Source organism: Anomaloglossus baeobatrachus, chromosome 1, assembly GCF_048569485.1.
Source record: "Anomaloglossus baeobatrachus isolate aAnoBae1 chromosome 1, aAnoBae1.hap1, whole genome shotgun sequence".
In the NCBI taxonomy this organism is placed as follows: domain Eukaryota; kingdom Metazoa; phylum Chordata; class Amphibia; order Anura; family Aromobatidae; genus Anomaloglossus; species Anomaloglossus baeobatrachus.
The window spans coordinates 449,148,253-449,168,759 of record NC_134353.1 but is presented as its reverse complement, the minus strand read 5'-3'; the positions used below and the strand labels follow the sequence as shown (position 1 = coordinate 449,168,759).

The 20,507-nt window shown below is 43.5% G+C and overlaps 1 protein-coding gene across 1 annotated transcript in view; it reads right to left on the bottom strand.

Annotated features, from left to right (window-relative positions):
- STK11 (serine/threonine kinase 11) overlaps positions 1 to 20,507 on the bottom strand; it is a 149,727-nt gene that overhangs the window by 55,572 nt on the left and 73,648 nt on the right. Inside the window, exon 7 of the mRNA XM_075352959.1 lies at positions 17,227 to 17,284. Within this exon, the coding sequence (XP_075209074.1) occupies positions 17,227 to 17,284 (58 nt within the window). The remainder of the gene's footprint in view (positions 1 to 17,226; positions 17,285 to 20,507) is intronic.

Sequence of the window (20,507 nt, the reverse complement as noted above, 5' to 3'; positions counted from 1 at the left end):
CCCATGAAGAAATGGAGGACGAACTGGCGATGGGCATGGAAGACTCAGCAGATGAGTGAGAGCTTGCTCACATTTCGGTTGTGCGAGGTTGTGGGTAGAGGGCAGAGGAAGGATGCACGATTCTCACCTCTCTGCCACCAACACACCAAGGACTTGGTCCTCCTGGATGCACAAGACACATGAGCGCCTTCTTGCTGCACTACCTACATGACCCTCGGATTGTATGAATTTGAAGTAATCCTGAATACTGGGTTGCCACACTGTTAGATCCCCGGTACAAGACAAAATTTGGCGAACTAATTCCTGCCATAGAAATAGACGCACGTATACAGGAGTATCTGCAGAATGTGGTACGCAATCTTAGATCTACTTTTCCACTAAACACCAGTGCTGCACAGAGTGAATCTCAACGCTTTGTCATGGATAGGAGGAAATGGTCTTTTACTTGTCCACATCGGAGGGACCGAGGGATGGCTGCTGTGCTGAGATGGCGTTGAGTACGGTGTCCCTGCACAGTTGCACTTTTGGTCATATCCCAAAATGAGTTGAAAAAGGACAGATGCTGTTGGAAAGGGGAACAGGTGTGTTGGAAAGGGGAAAAAAGTTTTTGTCCGTGGATTTGGTGGTAAAGCAACTGTAACATTTGCTGAAGAAACAACATCTGTTACAGTGGGACTGGCAGATTTGGATAAAGTGGTATATAATCTGTGACCGCTATATAACGAAAATTAATAAGAAAAGAAAGAGAAAGGTATATATCCCCATCAGCTGTCAGTGTCCACCGTGCTCCCAGTTGGAAAAGGAGAGGTTGGCAACTTGAAGGTTTGGTGGAGGATAGAGAGCTGTGTGGCTATGAAACAAATAGTAGCCTGAACCGAGTTAGACGCCATTCGGATCTGGAGACTGTGAGCCCTGTTAGCGTCACAGGGTCTACATGCCCACCCAGCCCAGGAACTCCCTGTTAACAACACAGGGGCCATTGAGTACGCTGACCGTGTGCGTAGGGGCCACACCTGTGGACAGCAGGCGCATCAGCAGCAGCAGGCCTGTTAATGCCACTGGGCTGCACAAGCAGGACTGTTAGGACAGGAGCTGGTCTTAACCGTTCTGCGTTACCAACTGTGGTGGTGGCCTGCATCCACCACCCTATCCCTGCCTACCTCTGGCCTAAAGCCGCAATGGGTTCAACACATGGAGGTGTGCTCTTTCGGAGCATAATAGAAGACTGCGCACCTCCTTGTTGGCTCCAGCCCCTTTTATAACCTGGGTCCGCCCCAAACCAGGGTGAACCACAATGCACCTCCTGGAGACAAAAGTAGAGTGACACGTCATGAGTGGCATAACTAGCGTCCTATTTGGAACCGCAACTTCAATGATGACCTCATGGCTGCCATGACCCAAACACCTCACCAGTCATCGTCTGACCATCAATAATGCGGTGACAAGTCATAGGTGTGGGCCTCTGCAAGCCATTTGGGAGGACACCTGATGCCCTGTGGTCTATATGGGACCCCCAGATCAGGGCCAGGGCCAAAGAGTTCATTACCGGACCTAGTCTCTGATGCAGGAAGTGCCTGAGCATGCTCAGTAGCATGAAATACAGTCTCTGAAAAAAGACTATCAGCTTTAGCATGGTGTCTAGGCACAAAACAGGACTTAGACCCGGCACGGAATGCAAGCACCTGTGCAAAGAGGCTTTTCACACTTAGTGTGGGAGCATGCGCTGTATCCCGAAAATAAGACTTAGCATCAGGAATAACACAGTCAGGCTGAGCATACTGACTACGCGAAACACTGTAATTATGCTGCAGCTGGGGTACATCGGCACACGCATGCGCACTAGCTGCCTCTCCACACTTAGACGTGGAGGGGAAATTTGTCTTGGAGATGCTGTCTATGAACAGAAGGAAAAGCTAAAGGAAGCCTGACTTTCTATCACTCCGAATTATGAAATGCAGCAATGAATTCCATGAGTTTGCTATAACATTAGCGTAGCAAAATGTGCATGAGGGTGTGATGTAGAGGTGCTAGAAATAGCTTGTCACCAGTGGGGCACTAATGGAATACAACAGCCAGTTCTATGATGCCACTAAATGGCAGTATTTTGTGCTATCATTATAGCTTATTAAAAACAGAGCAGGAGGTTGTCATGCAGAGGTGCTGCACATAGATTTGCAGTAGTGTGAATAGACAAAAGTACAATAGCCACGTTTAGGATGCCACTAGGTACACTGAGTGTTTGCTAGTATAATGGCTGAGTTTAAAAAAGTTTGAGTGTGCAATGCAGGCAGACGTGCTGCAAATATCTTTACAATAGTGTGAATAGACAAAAGTACAATAGCCACGTTTAGGATGCCACTAGGTACACTGAGTGTTTGCTAGTATAATGGCTGAGTTTAAAAAAGTTGGAGTGTGCAATGCAGGCAGACGTGCTCTGCAAATGTCTTTGCACTAGTGGGACTATAGCAAAGTCCAATAGCCACGTTTAGGATGCCACTAGGTACACTGAGTGTTTGCTAGTAAAATTGCTTAGTTTAAAAAAGTTGGAGTGTGCAATGCAGGCAGACGTGCTCTGCAAATATCTTTGCACTAGTGGGACTATAGCAAAGTCCAATAGCCACGTTTAGGATGCCACTAGGTACACTGAGTGTTTGCTAGTATAATGGCTTAGTTATAATGAGTTGGAGTGTGCAGAGGACAAGAGGGTACAGTGGCAGGATTGTGGGGCTCTGGGTAGAGGAATGGAAGCCTGCCTTTCTATTCCCTCCTAATGGTGAAATGCAGGGAGGAAATCCCTGACCTTGGCTACACAGACGCTGTTGCTGTTTGCAGGACCTGTCACCTATGGCTCTCTGACCCTGCCGGTTTGAGCCCTTAAAAGGACTGCTATAAAGTGCTCTCCCTATGCTGTCTAACGCTGTGTATGCAGCGCATACAGCTGTATCGGCGATAGGACTCAGGAGGACGGAGCTGCGACAGTGATGTCTGACACCAAAGACGCAGAAGGCAGATAATGGCGTCCTGGAGGAAAATGTCCGTTTTTATAATGCAGGGACATGTGACATGGACATCCTATCACACATGCCGTTGCTTCTCTGGCTCAAAGTCCACTTAGCTGTGTGTGTGTCTGGGATTGGCTGACATGCTGGCCCGCCCCACAAGACGCGCGCGCTTAGGGAAGGAAGACAAGAAAAAAAAAAAAAATGGCGATCGCCATTATAGAAACAGCAGTGATCTGAAGGCGCTGTTCACGCACACTATACACTGAAATGTCATAATAGTGTGATTCAGAGTGACTTACACTATTACAGCAGAAACCAAGCTATGATTTAGCTGTTTTTTTGCTGCTAGAACCGTTCTCGAACGTTTCTAGAACTATCGAGCTTTTGCAAAAAGCTCGAGTTCTAGTTCGATCTAGAACAGGCCCCAAAATCACTCGAGCCTAGAACTGGAGAACCACGAACCACGAACCGCGCTCAACTCTAATTGTAACCCCCTTCTCATGTACAGCACCATGGAATCAATGGTGCTCTATAAATAATAATAATAATAATAATAATAAGAATAAGAATTCCAATTCCTGACCCAAATGATATAATATACAACCACTAAAGGAAGTTCTGGTACAAAAAACACAGTATCCTGCACGATTTAACTCATTGGAAATATAATATGTCAAACAATGATGTGTCAAAAAGGAGCCACCATAATCCTTATACAATCATGACAAGACTATAAATCGGCAGAAAAATTACTACCACCCATTGATACTGTTATCCTAGTTAGATGACAACAGCCCTTGTCACAGGTAATACCAGACAATGACATAGGATAACACAGGAAAAAGAAAAAAAAAAAATCAACTTCCCTGAAAGAGCAGGTCTTCATCCCTGCCTGGCCTCTACGCGTTTCTTCCTTCCCATTAAAGGTTCGTCAGGAGGCTTGGGGAGACTACAGCAAATCCTGTGAGGTGGTGATCCATGGCTGTAAGCCATGGATGCAGGATACTGTACTTTTTGTACCATAAATTCCTTTAGTGGTTGTATATTATATCATTTGGGTCAGGAATTGGAATAAGCATACACCTGTTTATAGTCTATTAGACCCTAACAATTCTGGGACTACCTCCCCCTTTCTCTCTTGGTCATCTTCCCTATTTAGGGTGAGGGAAAGGGACAGATGGCGTGGAACGGGGGCGCCCGGAAACTTAATGTGTTATACCCTCCATTGATAGGTAGGGACACCTTTTCTATTTAGGGTTACCAGGGCCCCCCTCCCCGTCCCTTCATCTCAGTAGCAGTTTATGTAAGTTACCTGACCCCCTTGTTTATTTGTTAGTGTGTCTATTGGGTTTTTTTAAGGATTTATTAATATAATTATATTTTAAATAGGGGTTTGAGGATACTTGTTAGTCTGATTTAGCACTCTACCCGCATTTGTAAATTTTCTTTGTTAATCTCTAGAAAAAGATACACAAGCAACCAGGATCACTACAGCCTTGATAGGATTGTTACGAAAAGGCCATTCAAAAATTTGGGGGAGATTCACAAGGAGTGGACTGCTGCTGGAGTCAGTGCTTCAAGAGCCACCTCACACACAGATGTATCCAGGACATGGGCTACAACTGTTGTATTTCTTGTATCAAGCCACTCATGACCAATAGACAACGCCAGAAGCGTCCTAAATGGGCTAAAGAGAAAAAGAACTTGACTGTGTCTTAGTGATCCAAGGTGTTGTTTTTAGATGAAAGTAAATTCTGCATTACATTTGGAAATCAAGATCCCAGAGTCTGGAGGAAGAGTGGAGAGGTCACAATCCGAGCTGCTTGAGGTCTAGTGTGAAGTTTCCATAATCAGTGATGGCTTGGGGAGCCATGTCATCTGCTGGTGTAGGTAATAATAATAAATTTTATTCATTTATACAGCGCTATTAATTCCACAGCGCTTTACATACATTGGCAACAATGTCCCCATTGGGGCTCACAATCTAAAGTCCCTATCTGTATGTCTTTGGAGTGTGGGAGGAAACCGGAGTACCCGGAGGAAACCCACGCAAACACGGGGGGGAACATACAAACACCTTGCAGATAGTGTCCTTGGTGGGATTTGAACCCAGGACCCCGGCGCTGCAAGACTGCACAGCACTGCACTGCACTGAGCCACCGTGCCGCCCACTGTGCTTTATCAAGACCAAAGTCAGCGCAGCCGTCTACCAGGAGATTTTAGAGCACTTCATGCTTCCCTCTGCCAACAAGCTTTTTGAAGATGGAAATTTAATTTTCCAGCATAACTTGGCACCTGTCCACACTGCCAATTGTATCAATACATGTTTTAATAACCACAGTATCACTGTGCTTGACTGGCCAGCAAACTCACCTGACCTAAACTCCATATAGAATCTATGGGATATTGTCAAGAGGAAGATGAGAGACATCAGACCCAGCTATGCAGACGAGCTGATGGCTGCTATCAAAGCAACCTGGGCTTCCATAACACCTCAGCAGTGCCACAGGCTGATCGCCTCCATGCCATGCCGCATTGATGCAGTAGTTCATGCAAAAGGAGCCCCGACCAAGTATTGAGGCATTTACTGTGCAGATTTTTCAGTAGGCGCCAACATTTCTGAGTTTATAATCATTTTTTCAGTTGGTCTTATATAATATTCTAATTTGACTTTTGGGTTTTCATTGGCTGTAAGCCATAAACATTAACAGAAATAAACACGTGAAATAGATCACTTTGTGTGTAATGACTCTATATAATATGTTTTCCATTTTGTATTGAATTACTGAAATAAATTAACTTTTTGATATTCTAATTTATTGAGATGCACTTGTAGTTCCGGACTCACTGCTGGCCACTTGAGAACTCTCCAGCGTGGTTTTATCTATTCCTGGGTGCTTCTTGAAGTATGGTTGGGGTCATTGTGCTTTTGGAAGAGCCATGATTTACAGTGCCTTGCGAAAGTATTCGGCTCCCTTGAATTTTTCAACTTTTTCCCACATTTCAGGTTTCAAACATAAATATAAAAATTTTAATGTGATGATGAAGAATCAACAACAAGTGGGAGACAATTGTGAAGTTTAACAAAATTTATTGCTTATTTTAAACTTTTATAAAAATAAATAACTGAAAAGTGGGGCGTGCAATATTATTCGTCCCCTATAAGTTAATACTTTGTAGCGCCACCTTTTGCTGCGATTACAGCTGCAAGTCGCTTGGGGTATGCCTCTATCAGTTTTGCACATCGAGAGACTGAAATTCTTGCCAATTCTTCCTTTGCAAACAGCTCGAGCTGAGTGAGGTTGGATGGAGAGCATTTGTGAGCAGCAGTTTTCAGCTCTTTCCACAGATTCTCGATTAGATTCAGGTCTGGACTTTGACTTGGCCATTCTAACACCTGGATACGTTTATTTGTGAACCATTCAATTGTAGATTTTGCTTTATATTTGGAATCATTGTCTTGTTGGAAGACAAATCTCCGTCCCAATCTCAGGTCTTTTGCAGATTCCAACAGGTTTTCTTCAAGAATGGTCCTGTATTTGGCTCCATACATCTTCCCATCAATTTTAACCATCTTCCCTGTCCCTGCTGAAGAAAAGCAGGCCCAATCTATGATGGTGCCACCACCATGTTTGACAGTGGGGATGGTGTGTTCAGGGTGATGAGCTGTGTTGCTTTTACGACAAACATATCGTTTGGCATTGTGCCCAAATAGTTCAATTTTGGTTTCATCTGACCATAGCACCTTCTTCCACATGTTTGGTGTGTGTTCCAGGTGGCTTGTGGCAAATGTTAAACAACACTTTTTATGGATCTCTTTGAGAAATGTCTTTCTCCTTGCCACTCTTCCATAAAGGCCAGATTTGTGCAGTGTACGACTGATTGTTGTCATATGGACAGGCTCTCCCACCATTCAGACTGATCAAGAGCCTCTTGGCTGCATCTCTGATCAGTTTTCTCCTTGTTTGAGATGTAAGTGTGGATGGACGGACGGGTCTTGGTAGATTTCCAGTGGTATGATACTCCTTCCATTTCAATATGATTGCTTGCACAGTGCTCCTTGGGATGTTTGAAGTTTTGGAAATCTTTTTGTAACAAAATCCGGCTTTAAACTTCTCCACAACAGTATCATGGACCTGCCTGTTGTGTTCCTTGGTCTTCATGATGCTCTCTGTGCTTTAAACAGAACACTGAGAGACTATCTCAGAGTAGGTGCATTTATACGGAGACTTGATTACACACAGGTGGCTTATATTGATCATCATCAGTCATTTAGGACAACATTGGATCATTCAGAGATTCTCAATGAACTTCTGGAGTGAGTTTGCTGCACTGAAAGTAAAGGGGACAAATAATATTGCACGCCCCACTTTTCGATGTATTATTTTTTATAAAAGTTTAAAATAAGCAATACATTTTGTTCAACTTCAGAATTGTGTCCCACTTGTCGTTGATTCTTCACCATAACATTAACATTTTTATCTTTATGTTTGAAGCCTGAAATGTGGGAAACGGTTGAAAAATTCAAGGGAGGCGAATACTTTCGCAAGGCACTGTAGGTATCATCCTCAGGCACCAGTGGTTATACTGTTTAAGGGCGCGATATCTGTGATCCTGAATTCCTCTACATCTGTCCCCTGATAAACCCCCATGTACCTGATGGGGGAGAAACGCATTGGGCTCCGATTTGGGGACCCCGATTTTGGACTCATTGTTCCTTTCAGATAAATAACAAATTTGTATCCATTATGCCAATCATTGTGGTAATACGGTTTACTCCACGACTGTCATGGATTTATTTTTACTCACTAGGTGTTGGCGCACATTATCAGTGAAGAGTAGAGTAATAACAGATTCCCAAAAGTCAGGGATTCCAAAAGTTGTGTGGGCACCACTAACCTATAGCGTCATACCCTCCACTGCCAGGTAAGGATATTGGCAGGGTCTACCAGGGTCAGTTTCCTCCCAATTCTGATACCAAAGGACTTATAGTTATATGCTTTTTCATTGTATCCAATACTTTACCTCCTTCACATTTTTTTTATATACTAACGTGGTTTTGTTTATTGGTCATCTGATTTAATCTAATTTATTTAAAGTTAATTTTTTCATAGAGCTTTTTCTTTTCTTGGTTTTCCCACAATTGTTACCCCTTCAACATTAGTTACGACTTTGTTTTTTTTTAAAGGACCCATGACCTAGGACGCAAACCCAGCTTTCTGACATTGGGCACTACTTTGCACTCAAAATCCTTTGGTAATCTTCAAGGCACCCAGTGCCAGAGGCAGTAAAACACCCCATAACATATTTGAGACTCCCCCATATTTGACTGTAGGTACGGCGTTCTTTTCTTTGTAGGCCTCATTCCATTTTCACTAAACCGTAGATTGATGTGCTTCACTAAAAATCTTTATCTTTGTCTCATCTATCAACAAGGCACTTTCACAGAAAGGATTTTCGCTTACTCATGTATATTTTGGCAAACTGTAGTCTATCTTTTTTAGGTCTCTGTGTCAGCAGAGGGGTCCTCCTGGGTCTCTGCCATGGCATTTTATTTAATTCAAATGTCGACAGTTTGTGCTGACACCGATGCACCCTGAGCCTGCATGACAGCTTGAATTTCTGTAGTACTTGATTGGGGCAACTTTTCCACGATTTGGGTTATCCTGCGTTGCAACCTTTCATCAATTTCTCTCTGCTGGCCACATTCAGGGAGATTAGCTACAGTGAAATGGGTTTTAAACTTCTTGACTATGTTGCACACTGTGGACAAAGTAACATCAAGGTCTCTGGAGATGTTCTAGTAACCTTGAGAATGTAGCTATATTTTTCAACAATTTTGGTTCTCAAGACCTCAGACTGTTCTCTTCTCTTCTTTCTGTTCTTCATGTTTAGTGCGGCACACACAGGCACACAATGCACACAATGCAAAGATTAAGCCAACTTCTCCCATTTTTATATGGATTCAGGTGTGATTTTGATATTGCCCATACTGGTTTCTTGCCACAGACTAGTTCGAATGGGCATCACATATTAATTTTAGAACGATGCCAACAATTTTGTCTGGCCCATTTTTTATTATTCTTTTGGGAGGGGGAGGGGATGTGAGAAATTGTCAAATTTGCCCTTTTTTTCTCTTTGTTAGATGTGTGTTGCTCCAAAACACACAAAGTAAATGTGTATAACAAAATATGTATATAGTAATTGCAATAATTTTTTTGGAGAAATACTTCCTATTCTGGAATAATATCAAGGATGCTAACATATAAGTGTAAGGTACTTTCGTTATTGCCTATGGTGATCGACACAAATCAATTGTGACCAACATCATTGGCCTACTTGATTAATTATAAAAAATATATTAGCTATATCTTCAGAAATAACTACATACAGTATATCACAATATACAACATATTGCACATATTGTATATCATAAAAGTGATTACATCGCTCACATTTGTTAATTTTTTTATGTCTTTACATTTGACAACACTTAAGATATGACAATTTGATACAATGTAAAGTAGTCCGTGTACATCTTGTATAACAGTATAAATTTGGTGTGCCTTCTAAATAACTCAACAGTCATTAGTATCTAAACCACTGGCAACAATAGTTATTGTACCCCTAAGTGAAAATGGTCAGATTGTGTCCAAAGTGTCAATATTTTGTGTGGACACCATTATTTTCAAGCACTGCCTTAATTCGCTTGGGTGAGGAGTTCACTAGAGTCTCACAGAAGCCACTGGACTCCTCTTCACTCCTCCATAACGACATCATGAAGTTGGTGGATTTAGAGACCTTGCGCTCCTTCAGCTTTCATCTGATGACGTCCCACAAATGCTCCATAGGGTTTAGGTCTCAACATACACTAAGCCAGTCCAGCACCTTTACCCTCAGTTTCTTCAGCAAGGCAGTGGTTGTCTGGGAGCAGTGTTTTGGGACGTTATGTAGGACTACTTTACATGTATTAAAGTATCATATCTTCAGCATTGTCTCATGAAAAGATATAAAAATATTTACAAAAATGTGAGGGATGTACTCACTCTTATGATATACTATATATACAAATTGTGTATTACAACATTTTAGTAAGGTGTTCAAATGCATTCATCAAAAAAAAAAAAAAAAAAAAAGGTTAACCTGTTGCCATATATGCAGTCACAAACAAAAAAAAAAAAGGAGAAAGAAGAAACAATATGACATGGACAGAAATAAAATACACCCTTTCCATAATACTTGGGTGCACAACATTTAGCATTTAGTAACAGCTTCTTCCAGTGGTCTGCTGGTAGTTTCTTCTGCAATTCTCTCAACCTCTGGAATGTTTCAACTGGATTCAGATTAGTAATTCATAACCATTACTGTTTACTTTTGCATGTGTTTGTGGCTATTACCTTACTGTAGAACCCTAAAGGGTACTTTACATGCTGCGATATCGGTATCGATATCGCTAGCGAGCGTACCCGCCCCCGTCGGTTGTACGAGGCGGGCAAATCGCTGCCTGTGGCACACAACATCGCTTACACCCGTCACACGGACTTACCTTCCCTGCGACGTCGCTCTGGCTGGCAAACCGCCTCTTTTCTAAGGGGGCGGTTCGTGCGGCGTCACAGCGACGTCACACGTCACAGGATCGTCACTCCTAGGTGTCACACGCTGCGGTGTCGCTAACAGCGCCGGATGTGCGTCACTAACGACGTGACCCCGATGATATATCGTTAGCGATCTTGCAGCGTGTAAAGCACCCTTTAGTCTTCAACTCAAATCTAGGTTTCTTACACTTGTGGGCATATTTCACTCTAAAATGCTATGATAATCCTCCAAATTCATTGTTTTTGTGATATACATAGCATCCTGTTCCAGAGATGGTCTCACAATATTATGAATTCTCCACCATATTTTACTGTAGGTAGGGTGCACTTTTCTTTAAACATTTTGATTCTATTTTGGCCTTTATAAACATAACACTAGTATTAATTGACAAAGAGCTCTAGTTTGGTTTCATATCTCCATAACACATTTTCCCGGAAAGATGGTTGTTGACCCATGTAACTACTGATGGAGTTGAGTTTCTCTTTTTTTATGCCTTTTTTTATTAAGCAGTGGGGTTCTCTTCAACCCTAGCTCATACAGCCCTCTTTTTTTTTCAGTGTATGGCTTAGGTTACGGGTTGAAACAGTCAATCCAGATGTATCTAGCCCAAACCTGATGATGTTGAAACAACATCTTAAAACAACATTTGTAGAGTTTTCTCATTGATTTTCCGCTTTCCCCATATCCTGGAAGGCTTGTGACTGTTTTGCAAGTAGCAGACCTCATGATAACATTTTGAACTGTTAAAGAATGGATACCCAGCTCTTTGGAAGACACTTAAAGTATACAAGATGGCTTGTGCTTGGTCGTAATAGCATTTCTGGTCTGCTTACAAAGTTCTCATCTTTGCCATTTTGACCATGGAACAGAGAAGAATCAAAGCCACTATTCATAGGTTAAGCAAAGCCATGGGAACACTGACAAGGTGAGGACAGGGAAGTCTAATTTTTTAATTAATCATAAGTTACTCTGATTTGGTTCTTTACTTAAAGCTGAAAAGATGGTAACATTAAAGGAAACCTGTCACCAGGATTTTCCCTTTTAGGCCTAAGACACACGGCGAGAAAAACGGTGCGAGTGGAGTGCGATAAAACATTGCATTCCACTCGGACCAATATTAGCCTATGTGCCAGTGCACGTGAACAATTATTTTGTCAGCCCTAATTGGACCGATAAAACAAATTGCAGCATGCTGCGTCTGTAATGCGAGACTCTTTCTCTCACACCCATTTAAGTGTATGGGGCGAGAGAAAAATCGCACTGCATTCGCATTACACCGGTGTACCACGAGTGCAGGGCGAGAATGGCAATAGCCAGCTACGGAGGAGAGAGGGAGATTACTCCCTCCCTCCCCTCCTCAGAGCCGGCCCGCCCCACGCAGCTAAGGTCCACTCGCACGGTCGGACCTCAGTCGCAGGGACACTAGCATGACACTCGGCTCTGCTGTACTGCCAGCGTGAGCCGAGTGTAATGTGAGGGGATCGCAGTAATCCCCGTGTGACCACAGCGTAAAAGCTGTGGCCAGCACCAGTGACACCTTATATACAGGATTCTAGAACACTGTATATAAGAGCCCAGGACGCTCTGTACAGCAATTAAGAAAAAAAAAAAATTACCTTTTATTATACTCACCTAGGAAGCAGACTGGTCCTATGGGCCTCGCACGTCTCGGTCAGCCATTTGTGGATGACGCATCCTACTTCATCCACACAGGCCGACATTGGATTGGACCACCCCCTTGGTGAGTATTATAAAAAGGTGTTTTTTACTTTATACAGAGCTGCCTGGGCTGTTATATACAGTATTCTAGAATGATGTATATAAGGGTTGACTGGTAGTGGCCGCAGGTTATGAGGAAAAAACCTGGTGACAGGTTGCCTTTAATGGTGTCCTGCCATGGTCTTCAATTGTGTATCCTTTTTTTCCTGCCAAGGTTTTATTTTGGCGTTATTGCACATCATATACGCAGTTTCACTCACTAAACACTTTATTTCAAGAGATATGTTACATAGCATAGCATACTTAATATTCAGAGGTGCAATAATGTGAACCACAACTGTATATAAAAAGACATGAGTATTATGGATTATTTTCCCCACAAGCAAAATTGGGTTTGGTTTTCAGGCATGTCTTCACAGACTATGCATTCTATTTATTAAAACAGGAATGATCAGGTGAGCAGATATCTACAGGTTGATTGTTTACAGCTCTATAGAGGTAAAGATTAGTATTGCATTTAAATGGAATCGGTCAGCAAGTTTTTTTGCTACCACTTCTGAGAACAGCATGATGTAGGCAAAGAGGCAATGGGTGCAGCCATTCTTACACAATCAGAACTTTTAGATGTCGCTGTGCTGCGGAGCTGAGAGAACTGTTCTTTAGACATTGTACATTGACAGTGGGGCGCCAATCAGCAAAGGAGTCCTACCGGACAACACAGCAGGAGCCTGCAAGTTACACCAATGATAAAGTCCTGCTGCTTAAACAAACAATGCAAATAAATAACTGAACATACCTTGGCAAGAGAAGCATGATTGAATTTCATTTTTTGTCGCCCCTAGATCATGCAGTCTTCAGTAATAATAATCATAATCTTTATTTCTATAGCGCCAACATCTTCCGCAGCGCTTTACAATTCAGAGGTTCATATACAAACAAGTAACAGTTATAGAAAATACAATTATAGCAAAAAAAAGACAACACTGCTCGTGAGAGCTTACATCTACCACAAGGTGGGTTGGGTACAAGGTACAAGTGCTTATTTACAATGACAATTCAGTCATCTCAAAGAAATGGGGGATAGATAAAGGCTGCCTGAACCAGTCAGCCAAACTTTGAGATGCTTTCGGGTGCGGTGGAGTTTGATGGAGAGTTATGTTGTGAGACGTCGTGGAGGGACTATGTGAATTTAATTCGGTTAGGGAGTGCGATAGGCCACCCTAAAAGATGTGATTTTAGGGAGCGTCTGAAGCAGAGTAAATTGTGATTTGTCCTAGGTTCTTGGGGTAGAGCATTCCAGAGGACTGGTGCAGCTCAGGAGAAGTCTTGGATCTGGGAGTCGAAGGTTCGGATTAGTGTGGATGTTAGTCAAAAGGCATTTGCGGGGCGTAGAGAATGGGTAGGGTGATAGACAGAGATGAGGGTGGAGATGTAGGGGGTGCTGCACTGTGGAGAGCTTTGTGGGTGAGAACAAGCAATTTGAATTGGATCCTGTGATATATGGGCAGCCAGTACAATGACTGGCACAGAGCGGAAGCATCTCAGTAATGGTTAGCCAGATAGGTGACCCTGGCTGCAGCATTAAGGATGGACTGTGGAGGAGAGCATCTAGTTGGGGGGAGGGGGTGACCAATTAATAGAGAATTGCAGTAGTTAAGGTGCGAGTCGATCAGGGCCACAGTGAGTGGTTTTGTTCTTTCAATGGTGAAAAAGGGGCGGATTCTAGAGAGGTTCTTGAGGTGCAAGTGACAGGAGAGGGCAAAAAGTTGTACATAGGAGGTGAAGGAAAGATTGGTGTCAAGCATAACCTCCAGACAGAGTCTGCTGCCTAGGCATTATTGTGGTGCCGCACACAGAGAGGGAGATGTCAGGTTTAGGAAGGTTAGAAGATGGAAGGAATAGAAGTAGTTCAGTTTTGGAAAGGTTAATTTGGAAAGGTGTCCAATTGGGGCAGTGTAGAGGGAGAAAAGAAGAGGGCCAAGGACTGAACCTTGAGGGACTCCAACAGTGAGAGGAAGAGGAGAAGATGTGGAGACAACAAATGATACACTGAACGACCGGCCAGAAAGATAGAAAGAGAACCAGGAGAGCACGGTGTCCTTTGGGCCGATTGAATGGAGCATAGAGAGAAGGAGATGGTGGTCGACACTGTCAAAGGCTGCAGAAAGGTCAAGAAGAATAATCAGAGAGTAGTCACCATTACATTTTTCTGTCAAAAGGTCATGGGTCACTTTGACGGGGGAAGTTTCTGTTGAGTGTAAGGGGTGGAATCCAGATTGTAAAGGATCTAGAAGAGAGTGAGTGGAGAAGTGGCGGGTGTGGCGAAAATAGAGCAGGTGCTCCAAGAGTTTGGAGTTGAAGGGGAGATCGGAGACTGGTCTGTTGTTGCTTATGCAGGATGGGTCAAGAGAAGGTTTTTTTAATAATGGGGTAATGATAGTGTTTGAGGGAGGAGGGGAAGATAGCAGAGGAAAGAGAGAGATTGAAGATTTTAGTTAGGTGAGTGATGATGACCGGAGAGAGGGAGTGGAGTAGGTGTAAGAAAAAAAGGATCAGTAGTGGTAGCACCAGAAGAAGAAAGGAGCCTGAAGACTTCTTCCTCTGTGACTGGGTCAAATGTGGAAAGTGACCTGGACAGGATGTGGGGAGGGATGGGAATCACGACGCATGGTAGCTGGGAAATAATCTCTTGGCGGATGTTTTCTATTTTTTCTGTGAAATACGAGGCCAGATAATCAGCATGATTGTCTGTGATAGGGGTCTGCACTTTGGGACTGAGGAGGGAGTGAAAGGTGGTGAAGAGTTTTTTTGGATTGTTGGAAAATGAGATCAGGGTGGTGAAGTAGGTTTGTTTGGCACAGTGAAGGGCAGAGTTGTATGTTCTTAACATGAACTTGTAATGGATGAAGTTTTCACAAGTGCGAGTTTTCCTCCAAAGGCGTTCAGCATTCCTAGAGAATTGCTGGAGAAATAGAGTTTGCGATGTGAGCCAGGGCTGTTTTACTCTGTTTGGAGGTTCTGAGGGTGAGGGGTGTTACTTGGTCTAGGGTACATCTGAGTGTGTCATTGTAGTGGTTTACAGCCAGATCAGGACAGGAAAGCGAGGAGATAGGGGATAGTGATGAATGTAGAGAGTCTGCAAGTGTGTGAGGGTCAATGGTCTATAGATTTCTGAATGTGTGATAGGTTGAAGTGTGCTGGGGTGGGCAAGGGTTTGTGAGCTTGAAGGAGAGGATGTTGTGGTCAGAGAAGGGAAGAGGTGAGTTGTCAAAATGAGAGTTTGTCCAGAGGCGGACGAAGACCAGGTCAAGGGTGTTACCATCTTCATGTGTCTCAGAGGATGAAAGCTGTGAGAGGCCAAGAGAGGTGGTTAAATATAAAAGCTGGGATGCAGATGGGGAGGAGGGGCTGTTCATGGGGATGTTAAAGTCTCCTAGGATAAAGGTTGGTAAGCCTGAGGACATGAAGTGTGGCAGCCAGGCTGAAAAGTGGTTAAGGAACTGGATGGGTGAGCCTGGTGGATGGTATTCAATCGCTACTCTGAGGGAGAGAGGATGGAAGAGTCTGATGTTGTGAACCTCAAAAGAAGGGAATAAGAGTGATGGGGTTGAGGGAATTATCTGGAAAGTGCATTGTGGGGACAGGAGCATTTAGATTACATAGCAAAAACCTGCAGAGTCTTTAAAAACAGCCCGAGTCACATAGAGAATAAACAAACCTGAAAAACAGACTGGACTGTTGAGTCTATGCTGAAGTTTTGTTTTTTTTTTGTTTGTTTTAGAGTTCATTAATGTAAAAAAACAGACTGTTATGACAACCTGCTACTTCAGGCTTTGTTTGTGAATTGCTAATGATCATTTAGCATATGCTATATTCTTAAAGTGAACCTGTCAGGTGCAATATGCACACAGGACCATGAGCAGTTCTGGATGCATATTGCTAATCCCTGCCTAACCGTCCCTGTATCTAGTAGCATATATAAACAGATCTTTAGAAAAAGTATTTCTAAAGATCTTTTATCATATGCTAATGAGGCCAGGGACTAGTCACAAGGGCGTTAGTTCTGTTGGCTAGTCAGCCCCCTTGGCATGTAAGTACGCCTCTGTGAGCATACTAACATGCTAATGAATGCGCAGCGTCAGAGGCATGGTGGCGCTCACCTCAACTGCCACCACTGGTTTTCAGCTCAGTGCGCAAGATCAGAATGTCCCTGAAATTCTAGTCAAGCGCATTACACTAGTTTGAAAGCGGGATGCGTACACCCAGCTTCATAGTATGCATGACTGGAAGTCCGGGACTTCTAATCATGCACACTGACCCGAAACCCAGCGTCCAGCGCGGTGGCAGCCGAGAGGCGAGCGCAACTATGCCTCTGATGCTGCACATTCATTAGCATGCCCACAGGGGCATACTTACATGCTAAGGGGGCTGACTAGCCAGGGGAACTAACGCTCTTGGGACTAGCCCCTGCACTCATTAGAATATGATAGAAGATCTTTAGAAATCCTTTTTCTAAAGATCTCTGTATCTATGCTAGTGTATACAGGGACGGTTAGGCAGGGATTAGTAATATGTACACAGAACTGCTCATGGTCCTGTGTGCATATGGCACCTGACAGCTTCCCTTTAAAAAGGGTTTTGATACCATTCCATCCTTTATGGGCCTTCTAATTTACAAAATGCAGTTTTAGCTACTACTACTTTGCAAAACAACAGCAAATAAAAGCAGCTAAACTGCAGACTTCCTATGCCTGTTACCTCAGGCTAGGAGATCACAGTTAATGTAAATCAGCTATTAACAACTGTTGCTCCATAAAAGCGATACCTAGATATACAGAGTTCATTTATCTGTACAACCAATTTCTAATAACTGGGGTAGTAAAATTTAAATATAGAACACTTTACTTACTTGTGTCGACGAATCTGCTGTATTGAAAACCTCTTGGTTGGGTCATATTCCAGCATTCCTATAAGAAAAGAAATGCTTTAAATCTGAAGAACTGGAGCTGGCATAAGAACATATCACACTTATCAGAAATTGTGAAAAACATTTGTCTGCTATGCTGGCTTTATTTATTTATTTAAAATAAAGTCTTAAACAACATTGTTTAAAGCATCACTCTAAAGAGGGGTGGGGAGGGGGGGTTCAGCACTGGAGTGGTGCTTTTAAGGGAATCTGTCACCAGGTTTTGCTCCCCCATCTGAGAGCAGCATAATGTAGAGACAGAGCCACTGATTCCAGCAATGTGTCACTTACTGAGCTGTTTGCTGTCATTAGCAGTTATTTGAATATGGAGCCCTATAACCCTGCCCCCAACACTGATTGGCAGTTTTCTATATACACTGTAATCAGTGCTGTGGACGGGGCTATACAAAGCTCATGAACATGCTGAACTCTGGCCCTATGTTATGTTGCTCTCAGATTAGCAGATTAGGTGGAAAAAACCTGGTGACAGATTCCCTTTAACTGTAAGCCCCTTCTACTATACTTGCCCTCCATTGGTCTCATTATTTTTTGGAGATGCTAAGGAGCAGTGGTGCCATCTTGTGCCTGTAACTTCTGACTGGTCGGAAGTCAGAAGTTACGTCACAAGCTCCCAATGTAAGTCTATTGAAGTCAGAATGAGACTTATTGATTTGTGACCTCTATAGTGCTCCATGACACACTGGAGCTGTCAGCAGGACACAAATCACCGGAGAGCAACCGGACTGACGCTGGAAAAAGATGAAGACGTATATTTACATCATAGGTCGTGTTCTTTGCTTTAATGGGGGCTTGCACAGTGAGCCCGCATCTTTCCATACACATGATGACTGCTCTGATCAGCCAACATGTGCCTTTAACCGCTGTAGGTGGATCGTAACCAGTCAATCTCTGACAGCATGAGTTAACACACGGCGGCAAGGGGGTGCCTCATTCCCTGCTCTCTTCGGCGACCGCTGATGACCGCTGTGTCTGTCATCGTGAACTTCCTGTGAATGCCGGCTGCGAGCTGATGTTAATCGGATGTCATCATTTCTGCTGTACAAAGCAATGCTTGTGCACTGCTCTGTACAGCACAAGCAATTTGATGATTGCAGCTTTAAGTCTTAAGGAGACTAGTAAATACAATGAAACGTGAAGAAAAAAAAAGTTTTAAAAATATGAAAAAAAAAATATAAAAAAGTTCAAAACACCCCCCTTTTGCCCCATTGAAAATAAGAATTGAATTCTACTCAAACCGGTCTGCGAGAATTTTAACAAATGGTCTCCTCTCGGGTAAAATCAACCTCTCGAATGGAACAAGGCAGGGGTGTCCTCTTTCCCCGCCGTTGTCCGATCTTTTCATTGAGCCCTTGGCAAAGAAGATCAGGATGGACAGCCGGATTAGAGGCGTCCCTGCTAATAACAGACAATTCAAAGTGTCACTTTTCGCAAATGACATCCTACTCTCTCTAACGAATCCACTGAACTCGGTCAAACAGACCTTGGAAATTTTTAAAGAATTCTCATGGGTCTCATTATATAGGGTCAATATGGATAAAACCCAGGTTATGCACCTCAATCTGGATCAGGATCTATTAAAAGTCCTACAATCGGAAATCAAATTTCAGTGGAATGTGGACAGCATGTCTTATTTAGGAATCAAACTAGCAAAAAAACACAAAGGACTGCGCTAACCAGAATATTACTGACATTTATAATACCATCCAAAAAGATCTACAGCATTTATCCAAAGCAGAGCTTTCCTGGTTAGGAAAAATAAACACATACAAAATGCTGGAACTTCCCCAAGCTACTTTATATATTCAGAACTATCCCATTACCAATCAAGAAGAAGCTTCTACAAAAACTCCAAACTCAACTAACATCTTTTGTATGGGGAAAACTAAACCTCAAGTAGCACAATCTACCCTAAACAAAAACAGAATCAATGGGGGGTTGGGGATGCCAAACATAATGGCCTACTATCAAGCAACGACTATTAAGTCGTAAGCAGCCAGAAGTATTGGAATGGAGATGATAAACCTGCATGAATGGGACTTGAAGATTCTTATTGTCCAAATATAGAAGTTGGAGACCTGGTGGTGGCCTACATATGCGACTCTAAAAAGCGACTACCTAAGGAGGTCATCACCAGGAACTCAATAATAACATGGAGGAAATTCGGAGCTCAATCTAGAAAAATACACGGCACTGAATCAATAGGTTGGATGAAGATCGAAACGCTTTCTGCATTCTCACCAAGATTAAAGCTCAACCAGTTGAAATCCAAGGGAATATGCTTAATCTCAGACATACTCGATAACGATAAGCTAAAAAACCCTAGCAAAATTTAGCAAAAGAATTCAATCTAAAAAAGTCAAATAAGAAAACTTGGAAGATAATAGGAAAAATATTCATGAAACCTAGCACTACTACTTTGTAAAACAACAGCAAATAAAAGGGGCTAAACTGCAGACTTCATATGTCTGTTACCTCAGGCTATGACAGTGATGGCGAACCTATGGCACGCATGCCAGACTGGGCACGCAGAGCCCTTTTTGCTGGCACGCGCGCTGTCGCCACACTGCGCCACTTTGAACTGCCGGTGTGATCGCGCCAGCAGCTCAAAGTGGTGTTTAGCAGAGGAGACATTTCTCCTCGCTCTGACATGCCTCCTCTCCTGGGCTGCAGGCCTGTTGCCTAGGAGACGGAGGCGTCAGTAGGCGGCGCTGGTGTCTTGTGGCCGCGCGGGAACTGAAGTGACTGAGGACGCAGCAGCGGAGGAGTGGGGGCTAGAAGGTGAGGTTTTTTTTATTTTTAAGCTCTGTGCGGCTGTGCCAAGGTGTGGGGGGACAGAGCCACCACGGGGCAAACATGGGAGCACGGGGCAAACATGGGAGCACGGGGCAAACATGGGAGCACGGGGCAAACATGGGAGCACGGGGCAAACATGGGAGCACGGGGCAAACATGGGAGCACGGGGCAAACATGGGAGCACGGGGCAAACATGGGAGCACGGGGCAAACATGGGAGCACGGGGCAAACAGAGCACGGGGCAAACATGGGAGCACGGGGCATACAGAGCACGGGGCATACAGATCACGGGGCATACAGAGCACGGGGCATACAGAGCACGGGGCATACAGAGCACGGGGCATATGCAAACAGAGCATGAGGCAAACATGGCTGCAAGGATAGGGGAAACGTGTAAAGATGGAGAGAAA